Raw genomic sequence first — 25,054 nt, forward strand, 5'->3', positions numbered from 1 at the left:
GAGGGCGCGGTCTTTGATGGGCCTGTGCGTGAAATCTGATGTGGGGGACCTACCAGGGCGGTTTTTAGGTCCTTGGTACGGTGGGCTTCCTTCGGCCTCGTGCTCGTTCCTTTGTCTCCTGACCCTTCCTTGGGTAACGCAGGGAGTGGATACAGGGTGTAGGTGGGAGCGGGTGTGTGTGTGTGTGTCTGTGTGTGTGTGTCTGTGTGTGTGTACGCGCGCACGAGGTTAAGGTGGGCTGAGGGCAGGGCTATAACCACAAGAACAATGGAGTGCCAGGACCACCTAAGTCTACCTGTCCACCTATTTGTCCATCCATCTGTCCACCCACCTGGCTTACCTCACCTGCCTGGCTCCGTGTGTCTGCTCGTGCCCCACCGTCCTGCTGTCCGCCATGGTGGGCTTGGCCGTCCGTCCGAACACTTTGAGCCACTCCAGGAAGCGGGTCCCTGCTCTTGGCCACTGTGTGGCTGGGAGGCAGAAGCGTGACTCTAGGCTGCAGCTCGGGCTCCTGCCGCCGATTGGCTGAGGCAGGGACCAGATGACAGGCCTCGAAACCCTATGGTAGCCATGGCAACCAGCCCCTTTAGACACCGCCACCCCCCCAGCCACTCCTGACTGCTGAGGGAGCAGGCAAGGCTGCCAGGAGGCCCGTGCCAGGGCCCCCTCAGAGGGGTAACCAGGTGTGGGTGTGCGGTAGTCACTCCCATACCAGCTGTTCAGTGTTTTTGTGTACTTCATGTCCAGTGTATGGGGTCTCTGCCCCTCTCAGGCCTGTCCGAGGCTGTTCCATGCTCTGTCTGACTCCTTGACCGCGGTAGGAGCAGTGAACTTTGCAGCCCTGCTGACGGGACTTCAGGTCAGGCTTGCCCCAGGGGATGAAGGCCGGGCCCAGTTGGGTGGAGAAACCGTGAGCAGGGACTGTGGTGGGAAAGGAGAGGTCCACACAGGTGGGCAGTCAACTTCTCAACTTACTTCAGATGGAAAAGAGCCTGTAGCTGTATCTCTGACCACAAACCACTCTACCACACTTGTGTGGGCCACTGCGGGCTGAACACAAGGCAGAGGCTCCTCCCCAGAGCCTCCCGAGGCGCTGGCCTTGGTGTTGCTCTTTCTTGTAGCCCTTAGGTCTCTACTGGCAAGACTCTGGAGCCTGGTTCCCAGGTTGGGAGACAAATGGGCCCTCTGCCACACACCTGACTTAGCACCTGTCCTTCCCTCGACTGCTGCGCCCTCTAGTGTGCGGAGAGCTTTCGCCCGCAGAGCCTGCCCACAGCAGCCTGGCAAAGCACTCCCCGATGTCCAGGTCAGGGGTCATCCAGACGGGGTTCTCGGCAGCAGAGCCACATGTCACTCCCCCTTGGACTGACCCCCTTAGGCCCTACAGACACCAAGACATCTCAGCAGCCACCGTCTTGTTTCTGTGACAGCCAAGAATAGCCCCCTTCAGAGCTCTAGCAGGCTGAACCCCACTTTCTAGCCTACGCCTAGGCTGAACCTGCTGAGCAGGATGTGGCCAAGAGCTGCCTCAGGGTTTCAAGACGTATGAGCTCAGCTTCAGGGGAAAGACCTGTCAGTGAGGAGGCCTCTGCCAAGCCAGAGGGGTGAGGGGTGCTGCGCGCACGCACGCATGTGGGTGAGAGAGAGAGGAACGTGAGTCTCTAGGATCGAGTGGACTCAGGGCAGGCTGTGTTAGTCCCAAGGAACCAGTTGTGGACAGATCTGGCTGGAGGGGGTCAGGACTAGTGTACGGGTAGATCTGGGCTGTGGACAGGTCTGGCTGGAGCCGGTCAGGACTAGTGTACGGGTAGATCTGGGCTGTGGACAGGTGTGGCTGGAGGTGGTCAGGACTAGGTATGGGTAGAGCTGGGCTGTGGACAGGTCTGGCTGGAGCTGGTCAGGACTAGTGTATGGGTAGATCTGGGCTGTGGACAGGTCTGGCTGGAGCTGGTCAGGACTAGGTATGGGTAGAGCTGGGCTGTTTCACCAGCTTCCAGACATGGCCACCTGAGCTACCTTCCTTCACAGGGATGGGCACCTTGCCTTTAAGGCCTCCTGGCTGTGATATGGAAGCCACCACAGACAATCTCATGCAGAGGGAGGGTAGAGGCGGCGGCAGCCTAGTTTATCTACAGGAGTGAGGGAAAGGGTCATCCTGGAGCACAGGGTGAACCTGGGGAGTTACAGAGGAGCTGAATGGTGTGCGGCCTAGGCTGCAGTGCGTTCAGTGAGACCAGGCTTCCAGCTTGAGGGTGGGAGGGAGCCAGGGACTCCATTACAACCGGCCCCTCATGCCGGGAGTTCAGGTCTGAGCTGTGGGCAAGCTGTGAGGGCAGCAGATAGAGAAGGGGATTAAAGAGCATGAAGCCAAGCACCCTGCACAGGTATGCTTGGCATACAGGTGGGCCTCTGGTCACCCGCATCAAATGGGGGAAGAATGGGGACAAAGGTGCGCCCAGATAACTCCACAGGATCACTGCCCTGCCTCTCCTACCAGCTAACTCCACGGGATCACTGCCCTGCCTCTCCTACCAGCTAACTCCACGGGATCACTGCCCTGCCTCTCCTACCAGCTAACTCCACGGGATCACTGCCCTGCCTCTAACAGGTAACTCCACAGGATCACTGCCCTGCCTCTAACAGGTAACTCCACAGGATCACTGCCCTGCCCCTCCTACCAGCTAACTCCACGGGATCACTGCCCTGCCCCTCCTACCAGCTAACTCCACGGGATCACTGCCCTGCCTCTCCTACCAGCTAACTCCACGGGATCACTGCCCTGCCTCTCCTACCAGCTAACTCCACGGGATCACTGCCCTGCCTCTAACGGGTAACTCCACAGGATCACTGCCCTGCCCCTCCTACCAGGCCTCAAGCAACTGAGTACCCTGAGTGGGGCTCAGGAGCAGGTGAGGGTCTTGGTGAAGCATCAAGTACAGAGCTCTGGCCTGGGCCGATTTTGTCCTGTACCCCTGCCATGGGTGGCAGAGGACCTACCTTCCTGTCTTCATACTGGGGATGCTGTCTCCTAGCTTTTTTGTTCAAGGTTGGCACTCTACCACTTGAGCCACAGCTCTACTTCCCAACTTTTTGGTGGATAATCGGTCTCACCAACCTTCCTGCCAGCTGGCTTTGAACTGCAATCCTCAGATCTCAGCCTTATGAATATCTAGGGTTATAGGCTTGAGCTCACCCTAATCTTTTCCAGTTCGGCTACCTGCTTTTTTTTGTTGTTGTTGGTGGTGGTCATGGGCCTTGAACTCTGGGCTTGGACGCTGTCCCTCAGCTCTTCAGCTCAAGGCGAGTGCTCTACCACTTGAGCCACAGCACCACTTTGGGTTATCTGTTGGTTTATGGGAGATGAGTTTCTTGGGGGCTGGGAAGGTGGCTCAGTGGTAGAGCACTTGTCTTGCATGCATGCGGCTCTGGGTTCAATTCCTCAGCACCACATAAGCAAAAAGAAAAAAGCCAGAGTGGCGCTGTGGCTCAAGTGGTAGAGCACTAGCCTTGAACTGAAGAGCTGAGGGACAGCACCCAGGCCCAGAGTTCAGGCCCCATGACTGGACCCCCCCAAAAAAAAACCCAAAAAAACAAACAAAAAAAAAAAAAGAGGGGCTGGGAAGGTGGCTCAGTGGTAGAGCGCTTGCCTTGCATGCATGAGGCCCTGGGTTCGATTCCCTAGCACCACATAAGAAAAAAAGCCGGAAGTGGCGCTGTGGCTCAAGTGGTAGAGCGCTAGCCTTGAGCTGAAGAGCTGAGGGACAGCGCCCAGGCCCAGAGTTCAGGCCCCACGACTGGACCCCCCCCAAAAAAAAACCCCAAAAAACAAAAAAAAAAAAAAAAAAGGGGCTGGGAAGGTGGCTCAGTGGTAGAGCGCTTGCCTTGCATGCATGAGGCCCTGGGTTCAATTCCCTAGCACCACATAAGAAAAAAAGCCGGAAGTGGCGCTGTGGCTCAAGTGGTAGAGCGCTAGCCTTGAGCTGAAGAGCTGAGGGACAGCGCCCAGGCCCAGAGTTCGGGCCCCATGACCGGAACAAAAAAAAAAAAAGTTTCTTGGACTTTCCTGCTCGGGCTGGCTTGGAACTGTGGTCCTCAGATCTCAGCCTCCTGAGTAGCTGGGATGACAGGCGTGAGCCACGGCGCCCCGTTTGGCTTCTTTTAACATTGAAGCCTACCTCAGACTGCCGTCACAATCACGTATGGACTCAACTAATCCCTGGGACACAAGGTGTGTCTCCACTATCATGAGCTCCCATCACAGCCAGCAGGGGCAGCAGTGTCTTGTCGGTTTGGCTTTGGCTTTGGTCAACACCTCCCAACCCTTCCTCACGCTAGACTCTCGGGTGTGGTCCACGTAGGGAAGAACTGAGGGCAGCTCGGTGAACTGGCCTGGCCAAGACCTGGAGGGAAAAGGGCAGGACACACAGCCCGCGGGGAGATGCAGACAGGGCGCGTCCTAGGCTAGCTCCAGGGGCCTGCGGCTCAGTTCCCAGTCCCACGTGTGAACACGAGCTTGCTCAGTGAGTACCTACACTGTCTCCTCTGCCCCAAGCTGAGGTTCCTCCAGACAGCTCCAGGGACAGAGCAAATTGGACAGAAGCAGTACAGTGGGCCTCACCTATATCCTGGCCACTGTGAGCCCACCGTTCACTGAACTCCATCATGTCGACTGAGTCAAGGGTGTGTGAGAATGTGGTGACACTGATGCGACCTCCGTGGGACAGAGCCTGGTCCATTCCTGCCTGCCCCTCAGAAGAGTGAGCAATGCCACGCTTCAAGGCAAGCAAGCGGCAGGGACTTGCTGAGCTCAGACTCCAATTCTCTCATCGGCAGCCTGGGCCACCTCTCAATAACCCCCACACCCCGGAGCTGGACCACAATCCCGAGTACATGGAACTGGATAGACACGTGCCCAGAGCGGGACTGCCCAAGGGAGACAAGAGGCCCTTGTCTTCAGCCTAAGAGTCTCAGCCCTCCTGGCCCCTACCCCACTCTCACTGCACATCCCTCTAAGTCAGACCCCGGAAAGCTGACAAAAGAGACACTCCAGGTCCCAGACAGCCACTGAGGTACATGCTTGTAATCTCAGCACTTTTGAAGGCTAAGACAGAATTGATCGTTTGAGGCCAGCTTAGCTGACCCTGTGATTTAAAAAATACACACACAAAACAAAACCCTCCAAGTCCTGTTTGACTAGGCCTTGTCTCTGAAGAAGGTAAGGCAGGCCCATCAGTGAGCCAGGGGTTCAAGCCCAAGGGTAGGAAAGACTGGCTTAAATTTAAAACAATGGATACTGGATGCTAGTGGGCCACACCTGTAATCCAGAAGTGGAACTGGGGCTCAGGGCTCAACCTTGAGCAAAAATGGGACAGCCATTGGGGCTTGGAAGGTGGCTTAGTGTGGTAGAGTGCCTGAAATACAGGAAGCCCTGGGTTCGATTCCTGAGTACCACATACACAGAAAAAACCAAGAGTGGGTCTGTGGTGGCTCAAGTGGTACAGTGCTAGCCTTGAGCAAAAAGCACAGGAACAGTACCCAGGCCTTGATTTCAAGTCCCAAGACTGGCAAAAAGAAAACATAAAGAAAGAAAACACCCCAAACGGACTGAAGCTAAGGCCTAAGAACCACACCAACCCTTTTAGACAACTAACAGACCCCTGTGGGCCATCAGAGCCACATCAAGAGCTAGCTGAGTGTTTTGGATACAATTTTAAAAGAATTGTTTAGTCGGGCACCAGTGGCTCATGCCTGTAACCTAAGCTACTAAAGAGGCTGAGATCTGAGGATCGCAGTTCAAAGCCAGCCCGGGCAGGAAAGTCTGTGGGACTCTTATGTCCCATTAACCACCAGAAAACTAGAAGTGGCACTATGGCTCAAGTGGTAGAGTACTCGCCCTGAGCTGAAGAGCCCAGAGTTCAAGCCCACAACCGCCAAGAAAGAATGAAAAATAATTGTTCACATGGCAGGGATGGCACTGGAATGTGGAAGTACTGGGACCTTGGGGGCCAGGAGACCAACATGGACAGGTAACTGTGGGTGTTTCCCCTGGGCTCTGACCATAAGACAGGCCCTGACTCTTACTAACCTTCCCTGCCTGGCAGGGAAGCTATGTGATCCTCCGGGATCTTCCTTTCACCAGCTGTGATGTGATTAGCACCTCCTCCCCGACATACAGCTTGTTTTCCTGAGACCAGAATGGGCCTCCTTCCCTTCCAGGGCAGGGCTGGGATACTGACTGGGATACGCCAGGGCAGGGCAGGCCCGGGAGTGGATCCGTCCCTACCTCAAAACACAGCTCAAGCAGCAGGAGGCACAGGTACAGGGAAGGGTGGGGCGTGGCGGAGGTCAGCGGCGGGAGCCCCTGCGAGACCACTGGGCCCCACTGCCTCCTGTTCTGTACAGGACACCACAGGGGCCTTCCTAGGCGCAAGCCAAGCCTCAGCCTCTCCTCCTATTCTGGAGAACATTCTAGAACAGACAGGGAGGTACGTGTAATGGGAAGAAATGAGTCCATTCTGCTACACCTTAGATTATAAATTATAAATTATGCGGGCCCCTTTCCAACAGAAAAAAGACAAACACCAAAAGCCCCAGGAGGAGCACACACGCAGCTGGGCTCCGTTTACTCCCTTCCAGACCCACAGGCACAATCAACGCTGCCAGCCACCATCACCCACCTAGACGGCCACTGCTTAGTTCCAGGTCTCCAGTGCAGGGACAAAATGCCCCCCAGGGCCTCTGAAAAGACTGCCCCGTGTGGCCAGTACACAGGAACCCCTGTGGCCACTCCAGGATGTGGCCGAGAGGACGCTGGGCCCTGTGGTCACTTCCCACTGGCTATCTTCTGCACCACTGCGGGCTCTGACAGGACCTGCTGCTGAAGCTGTTCCACCAGCTCCTCCACATAGATCTTGAATAGGGGGACGGGGTCCTGGATGAGAGAGGGTCAGAGTGAGGCTCACATTTGCCCAGAGCAGCTAGAGCTCTGGCAAAGGCGGGAACCAGCTGGCGGCCACTGCTCAGAGGGTATGGGGTCGATGCCCAATGAGCCCCTCAGGCTCAGTGACAGGGTCACACGAGGTTGCTTGTGGCAGTGGAAGGCACCGCCTACGCAGGTGGCTTTCTTCCCTTAGGGACACAGGAGTCACAGGCCTGCCTCTGGCTGCCCTGGGGTCACAGATACACACTAAGTGGAGTGAGTGTGGGCAGCTAGCTGCCAATGGCATTGGCAGCTGCCTGAGCCAGCAGCCCCCACAGGTCCCAGACCCTTCTTGGGAACAGAAACAAAAGAAGGCTTTGGAGAATGTCAGGTCCTGAGTAAATGCAGCAGGGCGAAGGTCCTGCGCTCCCCAGGGGACAGGGGGCAGGAGGCAGCATGCACACCAGCAGGTGTGGCCTCCCCAGCCCAGGCTCTCTCCACCCGTCTGTCCCTTGGCCTGGAAGGCAGCAGTAGCCCGGCGCTCACCTTCTCTTCCAGGAGCCTCTGCTTCTCCACAGCCTCCTCCATGGTCAGGCCAACCCACTCGGCCTCTGCCTCTGGGATGGCAAAGTCCTGGTCAGGCAAATGGAGAGCTCAGAGAAGCCCAGTGTCTAACAGGCAGGAGCAGCAGGGAGGGCAAGGGGAAGCCCTCACCTTGTACTTGTTGTAGATGGCTGCCCTCCGTTCGGGGTCATCCGGATGCAGCTGAGGGTCCTGGCGGGCAAGCCTCAATAGCATACCTCGCTTGAGATCCATCCCAAACTTGGAGCACAGGTCCTCCTTTGGGGTCTGGAAGGGGGTTCACATGAGGCCAGGTGCTGTGCCAGTGCCCCACCACCCCACCACCCAGCCCAGAGCAGGCCAGAAGCAGAAGGCTTTGCTCACTCAGATCCCTCCTGCAGGCAGCAAAGACCCATTTGGGCTGCCGTGGGATGTGGTCACGGTTTTGTACTGGCCACGGCAAACACCATGTGGCCCAGTGTCCAGATGCTGAGCCTCCCTGGAATCTGGCCGCCAGGCCCTGCTATACACGCACTGCCCCCTTGCCTTGAGGATATAGAAGTCGAACCCATAGGCCTCGTCGATGAGATCCAAGGTCCGCATGGTGACAGTCACAGTGAACTTCTTATCCAAGATCTCACTGTACAGCTCCCGCTGAAACAGCTGGGGCTTCCACACCTTCTTCACTCTTGCTGAGAGCTGAAGGTGCAACAGAGACTCCGTAAGTGTAAATCCCTTCCAGGCCCTTCATGGTGGGCTGGGCCACTGGCTCCCACTCACCTATGCTTCTCCCGCTGGAGGCGCTACCTGGTACGCACTGCTGTGAGATTCTAGACCTGGGGCTGACCCTGGCCGCTAACCTCAGGGCTGGCTTCTCCTTCCCTTGACCCAAGCCTGCTGATATGTGTTCCAAGTGCTCAGATGACGGTAACATAAGCAACCCAAGGGCCACATGAAAAGGAAGGTGGAAGCCTGGCGGGGCTCCAACAGTCTCCTTTCCTAGGACTTAGGAGAGAGACCAGAGGCTGACTGCCCCTGCCAAGGGTGTCTCTGCTTCCTTGTTTTTCTCTTTTTGTTTGGGTACTGGGACTTGAACTCAGGACTTTGGGATCTTGCTTGTCTTTTTCACTCATGGCTGGTGCTCTACCACTTGACTCATACTTCCACTTAAGCCTTGTACTAATTAATTAGAGATAAGAGTCTTGAGAAGGCCTGCCTAGGCTGATCTTCAGATCTGTCCCCCAAACAGCTAGGATTATAGTTTCAGGCCCAGTGCCCAGCCCCTTCCTACCTTGTCTGTGTATGTGTGAGTGAGTGACAGTGTCCCAGTCCTGGGGCTTGAACTCAGGGCCTGGGCACTGTCCCTGAGCTTTTGTGATCCAGGCTAGTTCTACACTTGAACCCCAGCTCCACTTCCAGCTTCTTTGGCAGTTAACCGGAGATAGTCCCACGGGCTTTTCTGCCCCAGCTGGCCGGCTCTGAACTGTGGTCCTCGGGTCTGGGCTGAGCCGCTGATGCGGGCCTGCCTGGCTAGTTCTGTCCCCACCGCACAAACGAGGCCAACGGTGCCCAGCCCGGCGGCCCTCAGCGCCTCCTCCCATCCCCGGGTGCTGGGCCGGGCCCAGGCCTGTCCCAGGCGGCCTCCTCTCAGGACACCCCGCGGCCGGCTCTCGGCCCATGTTTGCCTGTTTTCCGCGCGGTTCCCCTCCCCACCCCCTTGGCGCACTGGACACCGTAGCAAACCGTTGTGCCCGGCCGGTTCGCCGTGCCGGGGGCCGCCCGGAGCTTGAACCCGGGGGGGGGGGGGGTGGCCGGGGCCAGGGAGGGGGTGGCCGGGGCCCGGGGGGGGGGTGGCCGGGGCCCGCGGGGGGGGTGGCCGGGGCCGGGGGGGGGGTGGCCGGGGCCCGGGGGGGTGGCCGGGGCCCGGGAGGGGGGGTGGCCGGGGCCCGGGGGGGGGTGGCCGGGGCCCGAGGGGGTGGCCGGGGCCCGGGGGGGGGTGGCCGGGGCCCGGGGGGGGTGGCCGGGGCCCGGGGGGGTGGCCGGGGCCCGGGGGGGGGGCCGGGGCCCGGGGGGGGTGGCCGGGGCCCGGGGGGGGGGGGCCGGGCCCGGGGGGGGGCCGGGGCCCGGGGGGGGGGTGGCCGGGGCCCGGGGGGGGGGGGTGGCCGGGGCCCGGGGTGGCCGGGGCCCGGGGGGGTGGCCGGGGCCCGGGGGGGGGTGGCCGGGGCCCGGGGGGGGGGGTGGCCGGGGCCCGGGGTGGCCGGGGCCCGGGGGGGGGGGCCGGGACCCGGGGGGGGTGGCCGGGGCCCGGGGGGGGGGCCGGGACCCGGGGGGGGGTGGCCGGGGCCCGGGGGGGGGGGCCGGGGCCCGGGGGGGGGGCCGGGGCCCGGGGGGGGCCGGGGCCCGGGGGGGGGGGGGGCCCGGCCGGGCCGCGCGCTCACCTTGTCGTCGTTGGCGTACCTGTAGCCCAGGACCCAGCCCTCGCCGCCCCACAGCCCGCGCTGCGCCTCGGGCGGCCGGTGCAGGGGGACCGGCACGTCCTGCACGCGCTCCCGCTGCCCGCTCCGGGGGTGGATCTTGAACCGGGCCCCGTGGGGTCGGTAGTGGACGGGCGCGGGCGGCCGCTCGTCCTCCAGCGAGCGCAGGAAGTGTGCGGGCAGGCGGGAGCAGATGCCGTCCCGCAGCCGCAGGCGCGGCCACAGGTGGCGCGGGAACCTGTGCAGGGGCATCGCGGGGGGCGGCGGGGCGCGGCGGGGCGCGGCGGGGCGGAGCGCGGGGCGCGGCGGGGCCGGCGTCCTCCCGAGGCGGCCTCAAGCCCGCGGACGCGCGGCACCCAACGGAAGCGGAAGTGCTCCGGGCTGCTTCCGCCCGCGGCCGATGGGCCGCAGAGCCTGTCAGTCAACCCCGAGCTGGCGCGCGGCCCGGCGGGTCCACGGAGGCCGCGGCCCCGGGGCCGGGCGCAGGACCGCGCTCCAAACCGCTCCGGCCGGGCGCGGCCCGGGCCGCGGAGCTGAACCCGAGCCCGAGCCCCGCCCCGCCCCCCGCCCCCCGCCCCGCTCTGCGCCCCGCCCCGCGCTCTGCGCCCCGCCCCCCCGCCCCCTGCGCCCCGCCCCGCGCTCTGCGCCCCGCCCCGCGCCCGGCTCCGCCCCGCGCCCCGCTCGCGGGCCCTCGACCCCTTCACCCTGTCAACGCTCAGGCCGCGGTGCCGGGGGCCGCGGACACCGGCCTCTGGGACGCGAGGGCCACGGGGTCCGCGGGCGCAGCCCCCCGAGGGCGGCTCCCCTGCGGCCCCCGGACCCGGCCCAGCACGCAGCCGGGCCCGAGAGGCCGTCCCGTCCCGTCCCGTCCCGTCCCGTCCCGTCCCATCCCGTCCCCCGATGGGTGGTGAGGCAGAGCGACCTCTTAGCTCCTCGGGCCACTCCAGGCCCCAGCGCCTCCGGGGTGAACCCGGGCAGAGCAAGGCTGGCGCTGTCACATCCCCTTCCCAGGATGCGTGTGGCTCCCACAGAGGAGAAGGGGAGAGACCGAGGCAGAGACCCCGGGAGACAGGCCCTGGGCAGGCCGGCCGTCAGGGAGCGCACGGCCGGGACGGCGGCGGCGGGGCGCGCAGCAGGTCCTATGTCCCAGCCTCACACAGAGTGAAGGCAAAGGGGGTTCTCTACACTTGTAACCATCCCCAGGGCCACGGAGCACAGGGCTCCACCCCACACGTGGTGTCGGCAGTCTCCAGAGGCCATGGTAGGAACAGCGGAGCCTCAGACACGGGAGCTGGTGGCTTGGAGAGAGTGGGCGGCCCTCTCTGCTGTAGGAGGAAGCAGTCGCAGCACAATTTTATTCTGTTGGGAACCAATCTGGCTGAGGCTCTTCTTCCTATGACTCAGCTCCTGGTTGAAGAGTCCATCCAAGCGGCAGAGTTCCCTGAGCTGGCCGCATTATGTCACTGTGTACAGTTCATCTCGATCATTCCTACAGATCTGATAGTGACAGGGGAGCTTCTGTGAGCAGGCCCAGGGCTCAACCTGTTCCTCCCGGGGTGGCAGCAGGAAAGCCGCGCCTCCAGCCAGCAGCATGTGCCAGATGCTGTGTGTGTAGTAATAGTTGTCATTCGTCATCATGGAGGTGTAGATGGCGATGCCCACGGAGGCCATGGAGATGCCAGGCAAGAGGTAGAAGACCCAGCGCTGCCACGAGGTAGGGTAGCATTGGCGCCGATGCCCACAGCGGTACACCTGGAGCAGACAGACACACAGCCGTTGCTGTAGACTGGCTGCAGCCTCCAACTGACTAGGCCCAATGGTTGCAGGGGCCCCTCTGGGTCTGGGCAGCCAGAACCATGAGGTAGGCTGCATGGGGTGAGGGGCTCAAGGGCACATGGCCACACATCCTCAGTCCTCAAACCCGGGTCTCAGATGCATTACTGGCCTTAGCAGCCCTCAGCCAGTGCTGTGCCCCCCAGCCTTCTCCACAGGACTAGGGGCATGGCTGGAACAAAGGTCCTGACTCTTCTCCCAGAACCTGGGCAAGAGCATCTGTCTTTTCTAGCTCCTTACCCACATGGAGGACATGATCACGAAGGCAAAGAGGCAGGGCCCCATCAAGTTCCAGATGCCCCTGCGGTCCAGCTGCAAGGACATGGCCATGACCAGCGTGCCCAGGACAAACAGGATCTGGAAAAGACATGGCGACAGCCGTGTGTCCCCAGGTTTAGCTGGGGTCCTCTATACCAACCCAAGACTCACAGGAGCAGGCGGCCATGCACCTGCCATGGCCCTTGGCACTTCTGCCTGTTCTCTGGGGAGCTGCTGGCTAACTTTGCCCTGCTCTGTGGGCTGGGAGAAAAGCCCCTGATTGCTTATAGATGAATACAGCCTTGGTGCTTCTGGGACCCCAAGGTCCTAGAACCCCACCACCACGGGGTCCTGACCAGCACGCACTCCAGTGGTGCCTCCAGGACATCACCTGGCCTGCAGTTCAGAACAGACCCTGCAGACACAGAGAACACAGTCCACCAGTACCACAAAGCATTTCCACTGGCCACACTAAGCCCCTGTCATGTCCGAGGGCCAGGGATTCCAGAAGCGTAGCTGGGGTTTCTCAAGGAGACGGGATAGGGCCTTGTAGAGCCTTGCTCACTCTGCCCACCACCGTGCTTCTGATGTCCCCTTATTGCCCTATTCCTTCACAGTTACTGGTGGTTTTTTCCAGTGACAGCTACATACCATGTGACTTCTCCTTTCTTTTTTTTTAAGAGGTACTAGAATTTGAGCTGAAGTCCTTGAGCCTGCTAGGTGGGCCCTCAGTCACTTGAGCTACTCCACCCATCCAGAATAGCTGGTTGTTAGGCGATTCAAGCCAAACGCCCTTCCTGTGCCCTCTCCCGCGGCCCTGGCGTGCTGCGTGTGGGCTTCTGTGTCCTGGGAGCTCAGCTCATCCCGGAGGCCACTCACGTGTTTCAGCACAGTCTTCAGCCGGGCCATGCAGAGGATGGTGACCCAGGTGGATGCCCCAGAGCCCAGAAAGTCACAGTACTGCAGTGTGTCGTAGTTGAGGATGCACAGCATGGCCTCCCCTGGCTGGTCACAGGCGTGGTAGAACTGCAAAGCGGGGCGGTGAGCGCAGCCCGGACCTCCCCACCCTCAGGTCCCGGGAGGCATGGACCGGGCCTACCGTCGAGAAGAACATGGTGTACAAGTAGACGAAGGCTTCCACCAGGAAGGCACGGTGCACTGACACGGCGATGGGGGCCAGGAACATGAGGTTGCTGAGGGTGAGCAGGAGCGCCGCTGCCTTCTGCTGCGCCACCGTCTGGGCCGTGCCGTTATCCGTGCAGCTCCATCCACGCCAGCCTGGAGGCCACGCAACAGCCAGGGTGCTGAGCGGGGCAGCTGGGACCAGGCCTGCATGCGGACAGGGACTGGACGCTTTGGAGCCCTTTCCTCAGGCGGGAGCAGGCCAGGTCAGAAGGGACAGCCGGCACCAAGGCCGGGTGCAGCAGGTGGGAACAGGCGTGGGCAGGGGACGGGGGAGCAGATGATGACAGAGGGAGCCACGTGTGGGCAAGTGTGCTAGGCCTGGGCAGGTGAGGGCCAATGTAGGGGCATGGGCTGGCCACGGATGCAAGCCGAGGTCGGGAGGCTCACTCGGGATACTCGGGTCTCCCTGTGTGAGTGGACTATGGAGGGCCCGAAGGGGGGGTGGATGGCATTTGTCCTGGCTTTGCGCTGTGGGAGCACTCCGTCCGGTTCTGGCGGGGGCAGGGCAGGAACGCCAAAGGCGGCCGAGAGACGGCCCTGCCTGGACTCACCCGCCTTGCAGCTGCAGCCCGCATACACGTAGCTGTGTCTGCGGAGTAGGAGGCACTGGCCGTATGGCCCACAGTCATCCAGACAGGGTGTCAGGTACAAGGTGGTCTCCACGCGGACCCGGGCCTGCTCACAGTCCCTGCAGAGAAGGGGCCACGAGGCTGGACCGCCAGCAGCTTACAGACACACGCACGCCCCTGGCCGCGCTCCACCTCAGCCTTTCCCTCTGTCAGGACTGCCGTGGGAGGGGGAGAGGAGGGAAAGGGAAGAGCTCCTCACACGGAAGGCAGACGTCCTGGTGGCGGCAGGACATTGGGTCACTCCCAAACACCAGGCCCGGGCACCCAGTCATGATTCTGAACGCAGGGACTCGCCGGCAGCCCCGCACCGCGTAAGCCCTAGGTTTACATACCTGGGGCTCTCGGGGCACACAAGCTGCAGGGAGAGGTACCAGCTGTCTGTCTCTGGGTAGGGGATGGTGAGGCTGGCCGTGGGAGATAGAGTGTTCAGAGACAAAGGGTAGCCCTGGAAGAAGGCTGCACGGAGCGGGAACAGCGTGTCAGAGGGGGCCGGGAGGTCCTGCCACCCTCCCTGCCAGATGCGGCTGCCATCGTACCTGTGGTGCAGTTGAGGGAAGCGTTGAAGCGGAGGAAGGGTGAAGCGGCATTCACACAAGCGGCTATCAGGGTGCTGTTCGTGATCTCTGTCTGGAAGGGAGCATGGTGTGAGAGTGGGCTCCTTACACACACACCCCCCCGGGAGGCAGCCCCGCTGTTCACCAGGTGCCACTCTCTGCTGGCACTTCCCTCGATGCCCGCACACTCGCCTCGAACGACCCGCTTACAGGGACGGGGCTGCCCTGAGGGGCACCGTCCGTGCTCAGATCGACCGGTGCTGCCACTCTGCCGTTGCCTCAAAGTCCGGCCTGCTGTGGGCTCCCTGCAAAGCCAGTCCCCCAGCGCGCTGAGCCTGCACGGAGCCCCTCACAGGCAGCCTGGTTCAGGCCTGTACCTCGTTTGCTCTCAGGGTGACGGTGAAGGAGCCCCCGCTGTCCATGCCTGTGTCGAGGTGGAGACGCATCACAGAGAGTGAGTCCGGGCGCAGCAGCACCGTGACCCCGTCCAGGGGCTGGAAGCGCACGGACAGCACGTCCACGTCCTCCCTCAGGAGTGGGTAGGTCAGGAGGCGCAAGGGGCCACCGCACTCTCGGCCACAGGGGCCCGGGGCCCGCGGCCCGGGGCGTGGGAGCTGGTCTGCAGAGGTGTCATTGCTCTGGTCTGAACTGTTTTGCCCGAGCCGGTGTAGAGTCACCCTCCACGGCCTGCAGGCTGTGAGGACGGGGAGCTTAGACGGGGGCCTGGGCAGGACCCCTCCCCCCCGCTCCCGGTGGCCCACCTGTGAGCGTGGCCTCGGCACTGAAGGCTACCGACAGCGGTGGCTCGGCCAGGCTCTCGGCTACCACTTGCAGCCACCGGCCCCAGGGTGGTGAGGGCAGCAGAACGTGGCAGGAGGGGGAGAGGCTGCTGCAGGTCAGCACCTTCTGGAAGTTTCTGGGCAAAGCGGCTGTGCCCACCGTGAGCTGCACAGGGCAGCCGGGGCCGTCTTTGGACGCACACCCCTGCAGCTCCAGCCGGAGTTCCTGGGTGTACTCGGGGACAAAGACCCTGCAGCGAGGGGGTTTGCCGTGCTCAGGTTCTGCGGGTCTTCCGCTTCCAGGAGAGATTCCTCGGCCTTCCCCAGGGCCCCACTCACTTGAGGTAGGTCGGGCGGGAGAGGAGGGTCTTCAGAAGGGGCACATCGGGCTCCAGGATGGAGACCTCAACCATGCGCATGACCAGCATGTCAGGCTGGAAGATGTAGGCACAGGTGGAAACAAAGTCCTGGGAGAGGAGGGATGGGGGCAGGAGCGTCAGGACTAAGGGTAATGGGGCCGGTGGAGCCCAGAGAAAGCCAGCCGTCAGCACAGGGGGCCCTGCCTCTCACCTTCACCTCAATCTTCTGGGAGGAGGGGGGCAAGTGGGCGGCCACAAACCAATCCCCAGGAGCCGGGTGGGAGATGTTGACGGAAGTATTGCCCAGCAGCATGGTGCTGAACAGGGTCCTGATGCGGAAGGAGGCCCGCACGGAGGTGGTGTTGGAGAAGCTGGTGCCCAGAGGGTTGATGACAGGAGGGGCCCCGGCGCGGAAGTGCCTGGAGGAAGAGGACAGGCGGGACCACGCGTGATGCTCGGGCAGGCACAGCACGCGTGGGTGCGTGCGCGTGTGCAAGGGCTGGGCACCTACACGGTGATCTCCACGTCAGGGCACGCGCGGCTGCTCTCCTGGGACGCATGTAGCAGCCAGTGCAGCCGTGCGGTGTCTGGGGGCACACGGAAGTGGAAGAGCCGGACACTGCCGTACCAGCTGTAGAAGGACAGCTTCTGCGGTGCCTGGGAGAAGTGTTCGGGGACCAGGTCAGCCTCTGCGGAAGGAAGCTGCGTCAGCCGGAGTAGACACTGCCTCTGGGAGGCAACCCAACCCCCACAGCACCCGGCTTGGAGCCCCCGAGGGAGGGGAGGGCCTGGCCCCTCCGTGTGCAGACCTTGGCCCAGGGTCCAGCTACCTTCTGACCCCTGGAGGCTAAGTCATTTTCCCCTCCGGTGAGGCAGCAGTTGCTTTTTTTGCGGGGGGCGGGGGGGAGGTCCGGTCATGGGGCCTGAACTCTGGGCCTGGGCGCTGTCCCTCAGCAATTCAGCTCAAGGCTAGTGCTCTACCACTTGAGCCACAGCGCCACTTCCGGCTTTTTTCTTTTTGCTTATGTGGTGCTGAGGAATTGAACCCAGGGCCTCAGGCATGCAAGGCAAGCGCTCTACCACTGCACTGCCTTCCCAGCCCGAGGCAGCAGTTTCTGTTCCTTCCCTGCGGAGGGCCGCAGCCACTCCCTGGGATCTGGCTCTCATGCAGTAGCTTCCAGTCAAGCCCCACGCCCTCTCCCACCGGTTCTTCAGAGGGGCCCACCCAGGGCCCACCAGCCCTCTTCCTAGATGGCCATCAAATACGGGTTCTGCCCTACTTGAGCCCAGCAAATGCTGAGGGGCCCACCCAGGGCCCAGCAGCCCTCTTCCTAGATGGCCATCAAATATTGGTTCTGCCCTACTTGAGCCCAGCAAATGCTCCATTTCTCCTCCCAGCATGATGGGCACAAAGCAGCCCTGCTGGACAGGTGCAGGCCCAGACCCAGCGTCTGGCTGATCCCTAGACTGTGACAACTGGGACATCGCTAGATCTCTACCTAGAAAAATACCTTGATAGGGGAGAAGACTCCAGTCCAGAAGCTTGGCTAGCCAGGGGCTCCCAGGACACTCACCCAAGCATGGTGGTACAAGGGCAAAGCAAGCGCCAAGGGGGACAAACGGCCTACCTAGACAGACCCCGTCCTGCGGCCGCTCAGTACTCCACGCCCCCCATCTCCTAGACAGACCCCGTCCTGCGGCCACTCAGTACTCCACGCCCCCCATCTACACGCCCCCCATCTCCTAGACATACCCCGTCCTGCGGCCACTCAGTACTCCACGCTCCCCATCTCCTAGACATACCCCGTCCTGCGGCCACTCAGTACTCCACGCCCCCCATCTCCTAGACAGACCCCGTCCTGCGGCCGCTCAGTACTCCACGCACCCCATCTCCTAGACATACCCCGTCCTGCGGCCACTCAGTACTCCATGCACCCCATCTCCTAGACAGACCCCGTCCTGCGGCCGCTCAGTACTCCACGCCCCCCATCTCCTAGACATACCCCGTCCTGCGGCCACTCAGTACTACACCCCCATCTCCTAGACAGACCCCGTCCTGCGGCCGCTCAGTACTCCACGCCCCCCATCTCCTAGACATACCCCGTCCTGCGGCCACTCAGTACTCCATGCACCCCATCTCCTAGACAGACCCCGTCCTGCGGCCGCTCAGTACTCCATGCACCCCCATCTACACGCACCCCATCTCCTAGACAGACCCCGTCCTGCGGCCGCTCAGTACTCCACGCCCCCCATCTCCTAGACATACCCCGTCCTGCGGCCGCTCAGTACTCCATGCACCCCCATCTCCTAGACAGACCCCGTCCTGCGGCCGCTCAGTACTCCATGCACCCCCATCTCCTAGACAGACCCCGTCCTGCGGCCGCTCAGTACTCCATGCACCCCCATCTCCTAGACAGACCCCGTCCTGCGGCCGCTCAGTACTCCATGCACCCCCATCTCCTAGACAGACCCCGTCCTGCGGCCGCTCAGTACTCCATGCACCCCCATCTCCTAGACAGACCCCGTCCTGCGGCCGCTCAGTGCTCCACGCCCCCCATCTCCTAGACAGACCCCGTCCTGCGGCCGCTCAGTACTCCACGCCCCCCATCTCCTAGACAGACCCCGTCCTGCGGCCACTCAGTACTCCACGCCCCCCATCTCCTAGACAGACCCCGTCCTGCGGCCGCTCAGTGCTCCACCCCGCCCCCCCATCTCTAGGGACAGCTCAGGCCGGTGTTCTGTGTGCCCTTGAATGTTGTTCCTCTCTAGGTGTCAGACTCCCTGGGAAGGCCAAAGCGGACAGCATGTCCACTTTCCAAGGTTAATAAGTGGAAAAGAGCTTCCAGAAAAAGAACAGCCTTTAGGCTCCTCGGTGCTGAGTGCCCTCCACCCAGAAGCCTTCCTCTGGCCCCTGGAAGAGTGGTGGCCCCAAGAGAGGGAGGGAGAGCCGGGTGAGCAGCTGCTCCCCAGCCAGCCTTGTGACTCCGCCTCGCAGCAGTCAGCTGGCAGGGCCAGAGCGCTCAGAGCAACCTGGAATTGTGCTGGGGAGCAGGGACAGGGCCAGTTCTACCACAATGTGTTATTCCAGGCTTTTCCGTATCTGCTGTCCAGTGGGTCCTTTCACCAGGCTGTGGCCCAGGCTTCAGAAGCTGCTGTGGCCCCTCAGGATAACATGAGAATGGGAGGAGGGGGCACAGGTCCTAGGCAAGGTAGACCCCTTCTACCTTGCTACTCAAACATCCAGCCCCTGAGGAGCTGGGCAGGGAAAGTTCTTCCTGTGTGCAGACCAACCTGTGTACCCGCAGACCAACCCTGTGTACCCACAGATCAACCCTGTGAACCCACAGACCAACCCTGTGTGCCCGCAGAACAACCCGTGTACCCACAGACCAACCCGTGAACCCACAGACCAACCCATGTACCCACACACCAACCCTGTGTACCCGCAGAACAACCCGTGTACCCACAGACCAACCTGTGTACCCACAGAATAACCCTGTGAACCCGCAGACCAACCCTGTGAACCCACAGACCAAACCGTGTACCCACAGACCAACCCTGTGAACCCACAGACCAACCCTGTGAACCTGCAGAATAACCCTGTGTACCTGCAGACCAACCCTGTGTACCCACAGACCAACCTGTGAACCCACAGACCAACCCTGTGTACCCACAGACCAACCTGTGTACCCACAGAGCAATCCTGTGAACCCACAGCCCAACCTGTGTACACGCAGACCAACCCCGTGAATCCACAGACCAACCCTGTGAACCCACACACCGACCCTGTGTACCCACAGACCAACCCTGTGTACCCACAGACCGACCCTGTGAACCCACAGACCAACCCTGTGAACCCACACACCAACCCTGTGTACCCACAGACCAACCCGTGTACCTGCAGACCAACCCGTGTACCTGCAGACCAACCCTGTGAACCCACAGACCAACCCGTGTACCTGCAGACCAACCCTGTGAACTCACAGACCAACCCTGTGTTCCTGCAGACCAACCCATGTACCCACAGACCAACCCGTGTACCCACAGACCAACCCTGTGTACCCACAGACCAACCCTGTTTACCCAGAGCAACCCTGTGTACCCACAGACCAACCTGTGTACCCACAGACCAACCTGTGTACCCACAGACCAACCCTATTTACCCAGAGCAACCCTGTGAACCCACAGACCAACCTGTGTACCCACAGACCAACCCTGTGTACCCACAGACCAACCTGTGTACCCACAGACCGACCCTGTGAACCCACAGACCAACCCTGTGTTCCTGCAGACCAACCCATGTACCTACACACCAACCTGTGTACCCACAGACCAACCCTGTGTACCCAGAGCAACCCTGTGTACCCACAGACCAACCCTGTGGACCCACAGACCGACCCTGTGAACCCACAGACCAACTCTGTGAACCCACAGACCAACCTGTGTACCCACAGACCAACCCTGTGAACCCACAGACCAACCTGTGTACCCACAGACTGACCCTGTGAACCCACAGACCAACCCATGTACCTGCAGACCAACCCTGTGAACCCACACACCGACCCTGTGTACCCACAGACCAACCCATGTACCCACAGACCAACCCATGTACCTGCAGACCAACCCGTGTACCTGCAGACCAACCCGTGTACCTGCAGACCAACCCTGTGAACCCACAGACCAACCCGTGTACCTGCAGACCAACCCTGTGAACCCACAGACCAACCCGTGTACCTGCAGACCAACCCTGTGAACTCACAGACCAACCCTGTGTTCCTCCAGACCAGCCCATGTACCCACAGACCAACCCTGTGAACCCACAGACCAACCCGTGTACCCACAGACCAACCCTGTATACCCAGAGCAACCCTGTGTACCCACAGACCAACCCTGTGAACCCACAGACCAACCCTGTGTTCCTGCAGACCAACCCATGTACCCACAGACCAACCCGTGTACCCACAGACCAACCCTGTGTACCCAGAGCAACCCTGTGTACCCACAGACCAACCAGTGGACCCACAGACCGACCCTGTGAACCCACAGACCAACTCTGTGAACCCACAGACCCACCCTGTGAACCCACAGACCAACCCTGTGAACCCACAGACCAACCCTGTGTTCCTGCAGACCAACCCATGTACCCACAGACCAACCCGTGTACCCACAGACCAACCCTGTGTACCCAGAGCAACCCTGTGTACCCACAGACCAACCAGTGGACCCACAGACCGACCCTGTGGACCCACAGACAGACCCCGCGCACCCACAGACCAACCCTGTGGACCCACAGACAGACCCCGCGCACCCACAGGCGCTGCCGGCGCCCCTCCACCCCGGCGGGCCTGGGCGAGGGGAGAGCCCGGCGGGTCGGACAGCGCAGGTCCACCACCGCGGATTGGGACGAGGGCGGCAGTGCCTGCGAGCAGAGCCGCGGAGCGCGGGCTCCCGGGGCCCAGGCCGGGGGCGCTCCAGCCCCGGCGCAGTCGGCCCGCCGGTCCTTCCCCACAGGCCGGCGGGAAGCCCGGCGACCCCACCGCCCGGGCCCTCGACGCCCCGGGGCCGCGCGGGGGGAGCCGAGGCCGCGCAGGGAGACGCGAGGACGCGCAGGGAGACGCGAGGACGCGCAGGGGGAGCCGGGGCCGCGCGGGGGGACGCGAGGACGAGCAGGGGGAGCCGGGGCCGCGCGGGGGGACGCGAGGACGCGCAGGGGGAGCCGGGGCCGCGCGGGGGGAGCCGGGGCCGCGCAGGGAGACGCGAGGACGCGCAGGGGGAGCCGGGGCCGCGCAGGGAGACGCGAGGACGCGCGGGGGGAGCCGGGGCCGCGCAGGGAGACGCGAGGACGCGCGGGGGGAGCCGGGGCCACGCAGGGAGACGCGAGGACGCGCGGGGGGAGCCGGGGCCGCGCAGGGAGACGCGAGGACGCGCGGGGGGAGCCGGGGCCGCGCGGGGGGAGCCGGGGCCGCGCGGGGGGAGCCGGGGCCGCGCGGGGAGACGCGAGTTCGCGCGGGGGGAGCCGGGGCCGCGCGGGGGGAGCCGGGGCCGCGCGGGGGGAGCCGGGGCCGCGCGGGGAGACGCGAGTTCGCGCGGGGGGAGCCGGGGCCGCGCGGGGGGAGCCGGGGCCGCGCGGGGGGAGCCGGGGCCGCGCGGGGGGAGCCGGGGCCGCGCGGGGAGACGCGAGTTCGCGCGGGGGGAGCCGGGGCCGCGCGGGGGGAGCCGGGGCCGCGCGGGGAGACGCGAGTTCGCGCGGGGACCCGGAGCCGCCCCTCGCCCCTCGCCCCCGGCCAGGGGAGCGCACCGCGCCCGGGTGAGTCACAATCCCGACCCGCCGCTCACCGCTCTTCCAGCCGTCGCCGGCGGCGGGCGGGTGCCGGGCCGCCAGCAGCAGCAGCAGCGGCAGCGGCAGCGGCAGCAGCGGCCCCGCCACCGCCGCCCGCGCCGCGCCGCGGGTCCCCGCCGGGCCCATGGCTCCGCCCGGGCCCCGCGCCGCCGTCCCGGACCCGCCACGGACGCGGGCTCCCCTGGCCCAGCCGCACCGGCCGCCGGCGCCCCGGGCACTTCCGCCCGCGAGGCCCCGCCCCGCCGGGAGCCGGCCGGGCTCCGGGGCCCCCGGGGGCCTCGCGGGTGGAGGGGCCGCGGGAGACCGACGGGGGCCCTCGGGACGCGCGGGGCTGGAGCCGGGGGACGAGGCGTGGAGCGGGCCGCGGGGGGGGGGCGGGCGGGGGCCGCGGGGGCCGCGGGGGGGGGGCGGGCGGGGCCGCGGGGGCGCCGGGGCCGCGGGGGGGGGCGGGCGGGGCCGCGGGGGCGCCGGGGCCGCGGGGGGGGGCGGGCGGGGCCGCGGGGGCGCCGGGGCCGCGGGGGGAGCGGAGGCGCCGGGGCTGCGGGGGGGGGCGGGGGCGCCGGGGCCGCGGGGGGGGCGGAGGCGCCGGGGCTGCGGGGGGTGCGGGCAGGGGCCGCGGGGGGGGGCGGGCAGGGGCCGCGGGGGGTGCGGGCAGGGGCCGCGGGGGGGGGCGGGCAGGGGCCGCGCGGGGGTGCCGGGGCCGCGGGGGGGGGGCGGGGGTGCCGGGGCCCGGAAGGGGTTCAGTGGTAGAGCGAGCGCTCGCCTCGCAGGAGGCCCCGGGTTCGAGTCCTCGGCACCACTTGAGCAGAAGCGGCCGGAAGCGCCCCGGTCCCGAGTTCAAGCCCGGACCCCCCCCCCTCGCCCCCCTAAGGAAAGCAAAGCCTTGACCGAAACATCTAGCAATGGACCAATGGACACGAGAGGCTGCGGGGTCGCGAGGCCGCTCCTCCCCCCCCCCCCGTGAGCGGTGCGGGCCGGCGGCCCGAGAGGTGCGCACGGGGAGGAAGGGCCCTCCGGTGTGGCTGCAGGCCGCCCTAACGGGTCCCACCGCGTCCTCCCCAGCCACGCGGCGGGAGGCTCAGCACAGCCCTTGGCCGCCGGCCCCGCACCACGGCGGCGGGCCGGGGCGCGTGACACTGCGGACGTGCGGGGCCGGCACGTGCCGCGGCGGCGGCAGCGGCAGCTACCGCGGGACCTGGCCTTTCCAGAGCTGGGGGGGGGGGTGATGTCACAGAACGTCCTAGAAGCACTGGCCTGCAGGTTACACTGGCGGCCTTGGGGGCCCGGGCGCACCTGGAATTGTGTGCGTGACAGGACACCGGAACGCACGCTTGCCGGGCAGTCCCCGCAGCTGAGCCACGCGTCCAGCTCGGCCACCCCGGAGCTTGTGCGTGGTCCTGGGAGGACCGCCTGGTCAGCGCCGGTCCCGGAGGGCGCTGGCCTGGATGGCAGGAGGCCGAGGAGGGGCGCGGGCGGGGCTGGCCCTCCGCAGCTGCGGGGCTCCCCGCACAGTTGCGAGAACTCGAGGCGCTGGCCGCCTCCCGGGGCGGGGGGGCTGCTCCCGCGTCGCCGCGGGCGGCCGGGCCTCAGTCCTCACCCGGCGCGCGGGGAAGCTGGCCCCGCGCCGGGAGGCGCCCGCGGGCCCGACGCGCTGCGCCCGGAGGCGGAGCCTTCCCTCCCCCGGGTGTGGAGGGCTCAAGCTCAGGACCTGCGCCTCCAACCCCGCGGCTCGGGGCGAGCCTGGAGCGCTGGGCTCAAAGCCCCGCCGGGGCTCCGACCTCCCACCGCCCACCGCCGTGCGCGCCCCACCGGCAGCCGCGACCTGCGGGCCGGGCCCCGGGGCGCCGACCACGCCCGCAACGCCGGGCAGCACCGTGGTCACAAGGCCGGAGGCGGGCGGCGGCCTCTCGCGCCCCCGCGGGGACCCCGCCCGGCGCCTCGGGCCGCACCTCCACGTCCAGCGCTTTCCTTCTCGAACTCGGGGCCGGCGCACACCGCCGCGGAGACCGCGCAGTCCCGGCGGGGTTCGCGGACACCTCGGAGTGTTCTTCGGGGTTTTAGCCCCAGTGGCCCGCAGCGTCCGGGCGGGAGGCGGCGCCGGGGCGTGGCGAGAGCTTGGAGGGGCGTGGCGGACCCGGCCGGGGGGCGTGGCGAGAGCTTGGAGGGGCGTGGCGAGAGCTTGGAGGGGCGTGGCGGACCCGGCCGGGGGCGGGGCGAGAGCTTGGAGGGGCGTGGCGGACCCGGCCGGGGCGTGGCGAGAGCTTGGAGGGGCGTGGCGGACCCGGCCGGGGCGTGGCGAGAGCTTGGAGGGGCGTGGCGGACCCGGCCGGGGCGTGGCGAGAGCTTGGAGGGGCGTGGCGAGATCTTGGAGGGGCGTGGCGAGAGCTTGGAGGGGCGTGGCGGACCCGGCCGGGGGCGTGGCGAGAGCTTGGAGGGGCGTGGCGGACCCGGCCGGGGGCGGGGCGAGGCTGAGGTCGGGCCTGGCGGGAAGGTACCGGCGGAGCAAGCTTGGAGGGGCGGGGCGGGCGGACTGGCCGAGGCGGGCCTGGCGAGGAGGTGGAGCCGGGTCCGGGTGGTGCGTCCGGCGGCGGCACTGGCCCCGCGCTGTCGCCTCGCTCGGGGCTGCCCAAGTTGGGGGAGCGAGGAGCGTCCCCGGCGGCGCCGCCGGCACAGGTTCGGGGCGGCCGGGGCTCAGGTCCGGTGGTCGCCGCTAGGGTGGCCCTCCGCGAACGCTGGGCCTCGAGCCGCCGCCGCCCTGCGTCCTCAGCGGCTCCACGGAGGTGGCCGCGTGCGCCCGAGCGACCCCGGGGTCGGGAGCGGCCTCCCCTCCGCAGGGGGGACCCCGGGGTCGGGCGGCCCCGGTTGCAGAGAAGCCAGATGGGGTGCAGGGAGGCTGTGGGGCTGGGGTCCGGTGCCCCAGGCGCCCTCTTTCGGGGGTCCCGTGGCGCCCGCGCGCGGTCTAGGCGGGCCTCGCTCTCCAGGGGCCCTCCGCCTCCTGCTTCCCGCGTCCCCCGTCCCAGACGCATCCCGCCCTCCTCTCAAGGTCCCTTCGGGAGCCCCGCTGCCCACGGGGGCGATGGGGGCCCTGGATGCGGTCCCCCCCAAGCAGGGGGCAAGGCCGCGGGAGGGGGGGTCCCGTCTCCGCCTTCGGCCAGGTGCGGCG

The 25,054-nt window shown here is 65.0% G+C and overlaps 2 protein-coding genes across 2 annotated transcripts; both read right to left on the reverse strand.

Annotated features, from left to right (window-relative positions):
* Positions 1-6,588: 6,588 nt before the first annotated feature.
* LOC138825340 (large ribosomal subunit protein bL28m) lies at positions 6,589-10,297 on the reverse strand. The gene is made up of 5 exons (XM_070019756.1): positions 9,919-10,297; positions 8,027-8,179; positions 7,634-7,768; positions 7,466-7,552; positions 6,589-6,931 (listed from the first exon to the last, which is right to left on the reverse strand). Exons 1-5 carry the CDS (start codon positions 10,204-10,206, stop codon positions 6,824-6,826), a joined length of 771 nt encoding a protein of 256 aa, XP_069875857.1. The 5' UTR covers positions 10,207-10,297; the 3' UTR covers positions 6,589-6,823.
* A 985-nt stretch (positions 10,298-11,282) lies between these two features.
* Positions 11,283-24,917, reverse strand: LOC138825264 (post-GPI attachment to proteins factor 6-like). The gene is made up of 14 exons (XM_070019659.1): positions 24,132-24,917; positions 23,841-24,048; positions 16,063-16,240; positions 15,763-15,970; positions 15,532-15,659; positions 15,175-15,443; positions 14,791-15,107; positions 14,396-14,486; positions 14,192-14,315; positions 13,782-13,918; positions 13,145-13,323; positions 12,925-13,071; positions 12,028-12,144; positions 11,283-11,706 (listed from the first exon to the last, which is right to left on the reverse strand). The coding sequence occupies exons 1-14, from the start codon at positions 24,915-24,917 to the stop codon at positions 11,410-11,412; spliced, it is 3,186 nt and encodes a 1,061-aa protein (XP_069875760.1). The 3' UTR covers positions 11,283-11,409.
* Positions 24,918-25,054: the final 137 nt, after the last annotated feature.

Source organism: Dipodomys merriami, unplaced genomic scaffold (assembly GCF_024711535.1).
Source record: "Dipodomys merriami isolate MVZ:Mamm:240054 unplaced genomic scaffold, mDipMer1.0.p SCAF_137, whole genome shotgun sequence".
Classification (NCBI taxonomy): domain Eukaryota; kingdom Metazoa; phylum Chordata; class Mammalia; order Rodentia; family Heteromyidae; genus Dipodomys; species Dipodomys merriami.

Bases quoted from the DNA above. Each gene is read 5' to 3' on its own strand.
- LOC138825340 (XM_070019756.1), bottom strand. From the start codon at position 10,206: ATGCCCCTGCACAGGTTCCCGCGCCACCTGTGGCCGCGCCTGCGGCTG. The intron at 7,769-8,026 runs GCAAGGGGGCAG...ACCCCCTTCCAG, and splicing joins TCGACTTCTATATCCTCAAG to ACCCCAAAGGAGGACCTGTG. The intron at 7,553-7,633 runs GTGAGGGCTTCC...TTGCCTGACCAG, and splicing joins CCATCTACAACAAGTACAAG to GACTTTGCCATCCCAGAGGC.
- LOC138825264 (XM_070019659.1), bottom strand. From the start codon at position 24,917: ATGCGTCTGGGACGGGGGACGCGGGAAGCAGGAGGCGGAGGGCCCCTG. The intron at 15,444-15,531 runs GTGAGTGGGGCC...CCCTCGCTGCAG, and splicing joins TCCCGCCCGACCTACCTCAA to GGTCTTTGTCCCCGAGTACA. The intron at 15,108-15,174 runs GTGGGCCACCGG...CCGTCCTCACAG, and splicing joins TGCCGAGGCCACGCTCACAG to CCTGCAGGCCGTGGAGGGTG.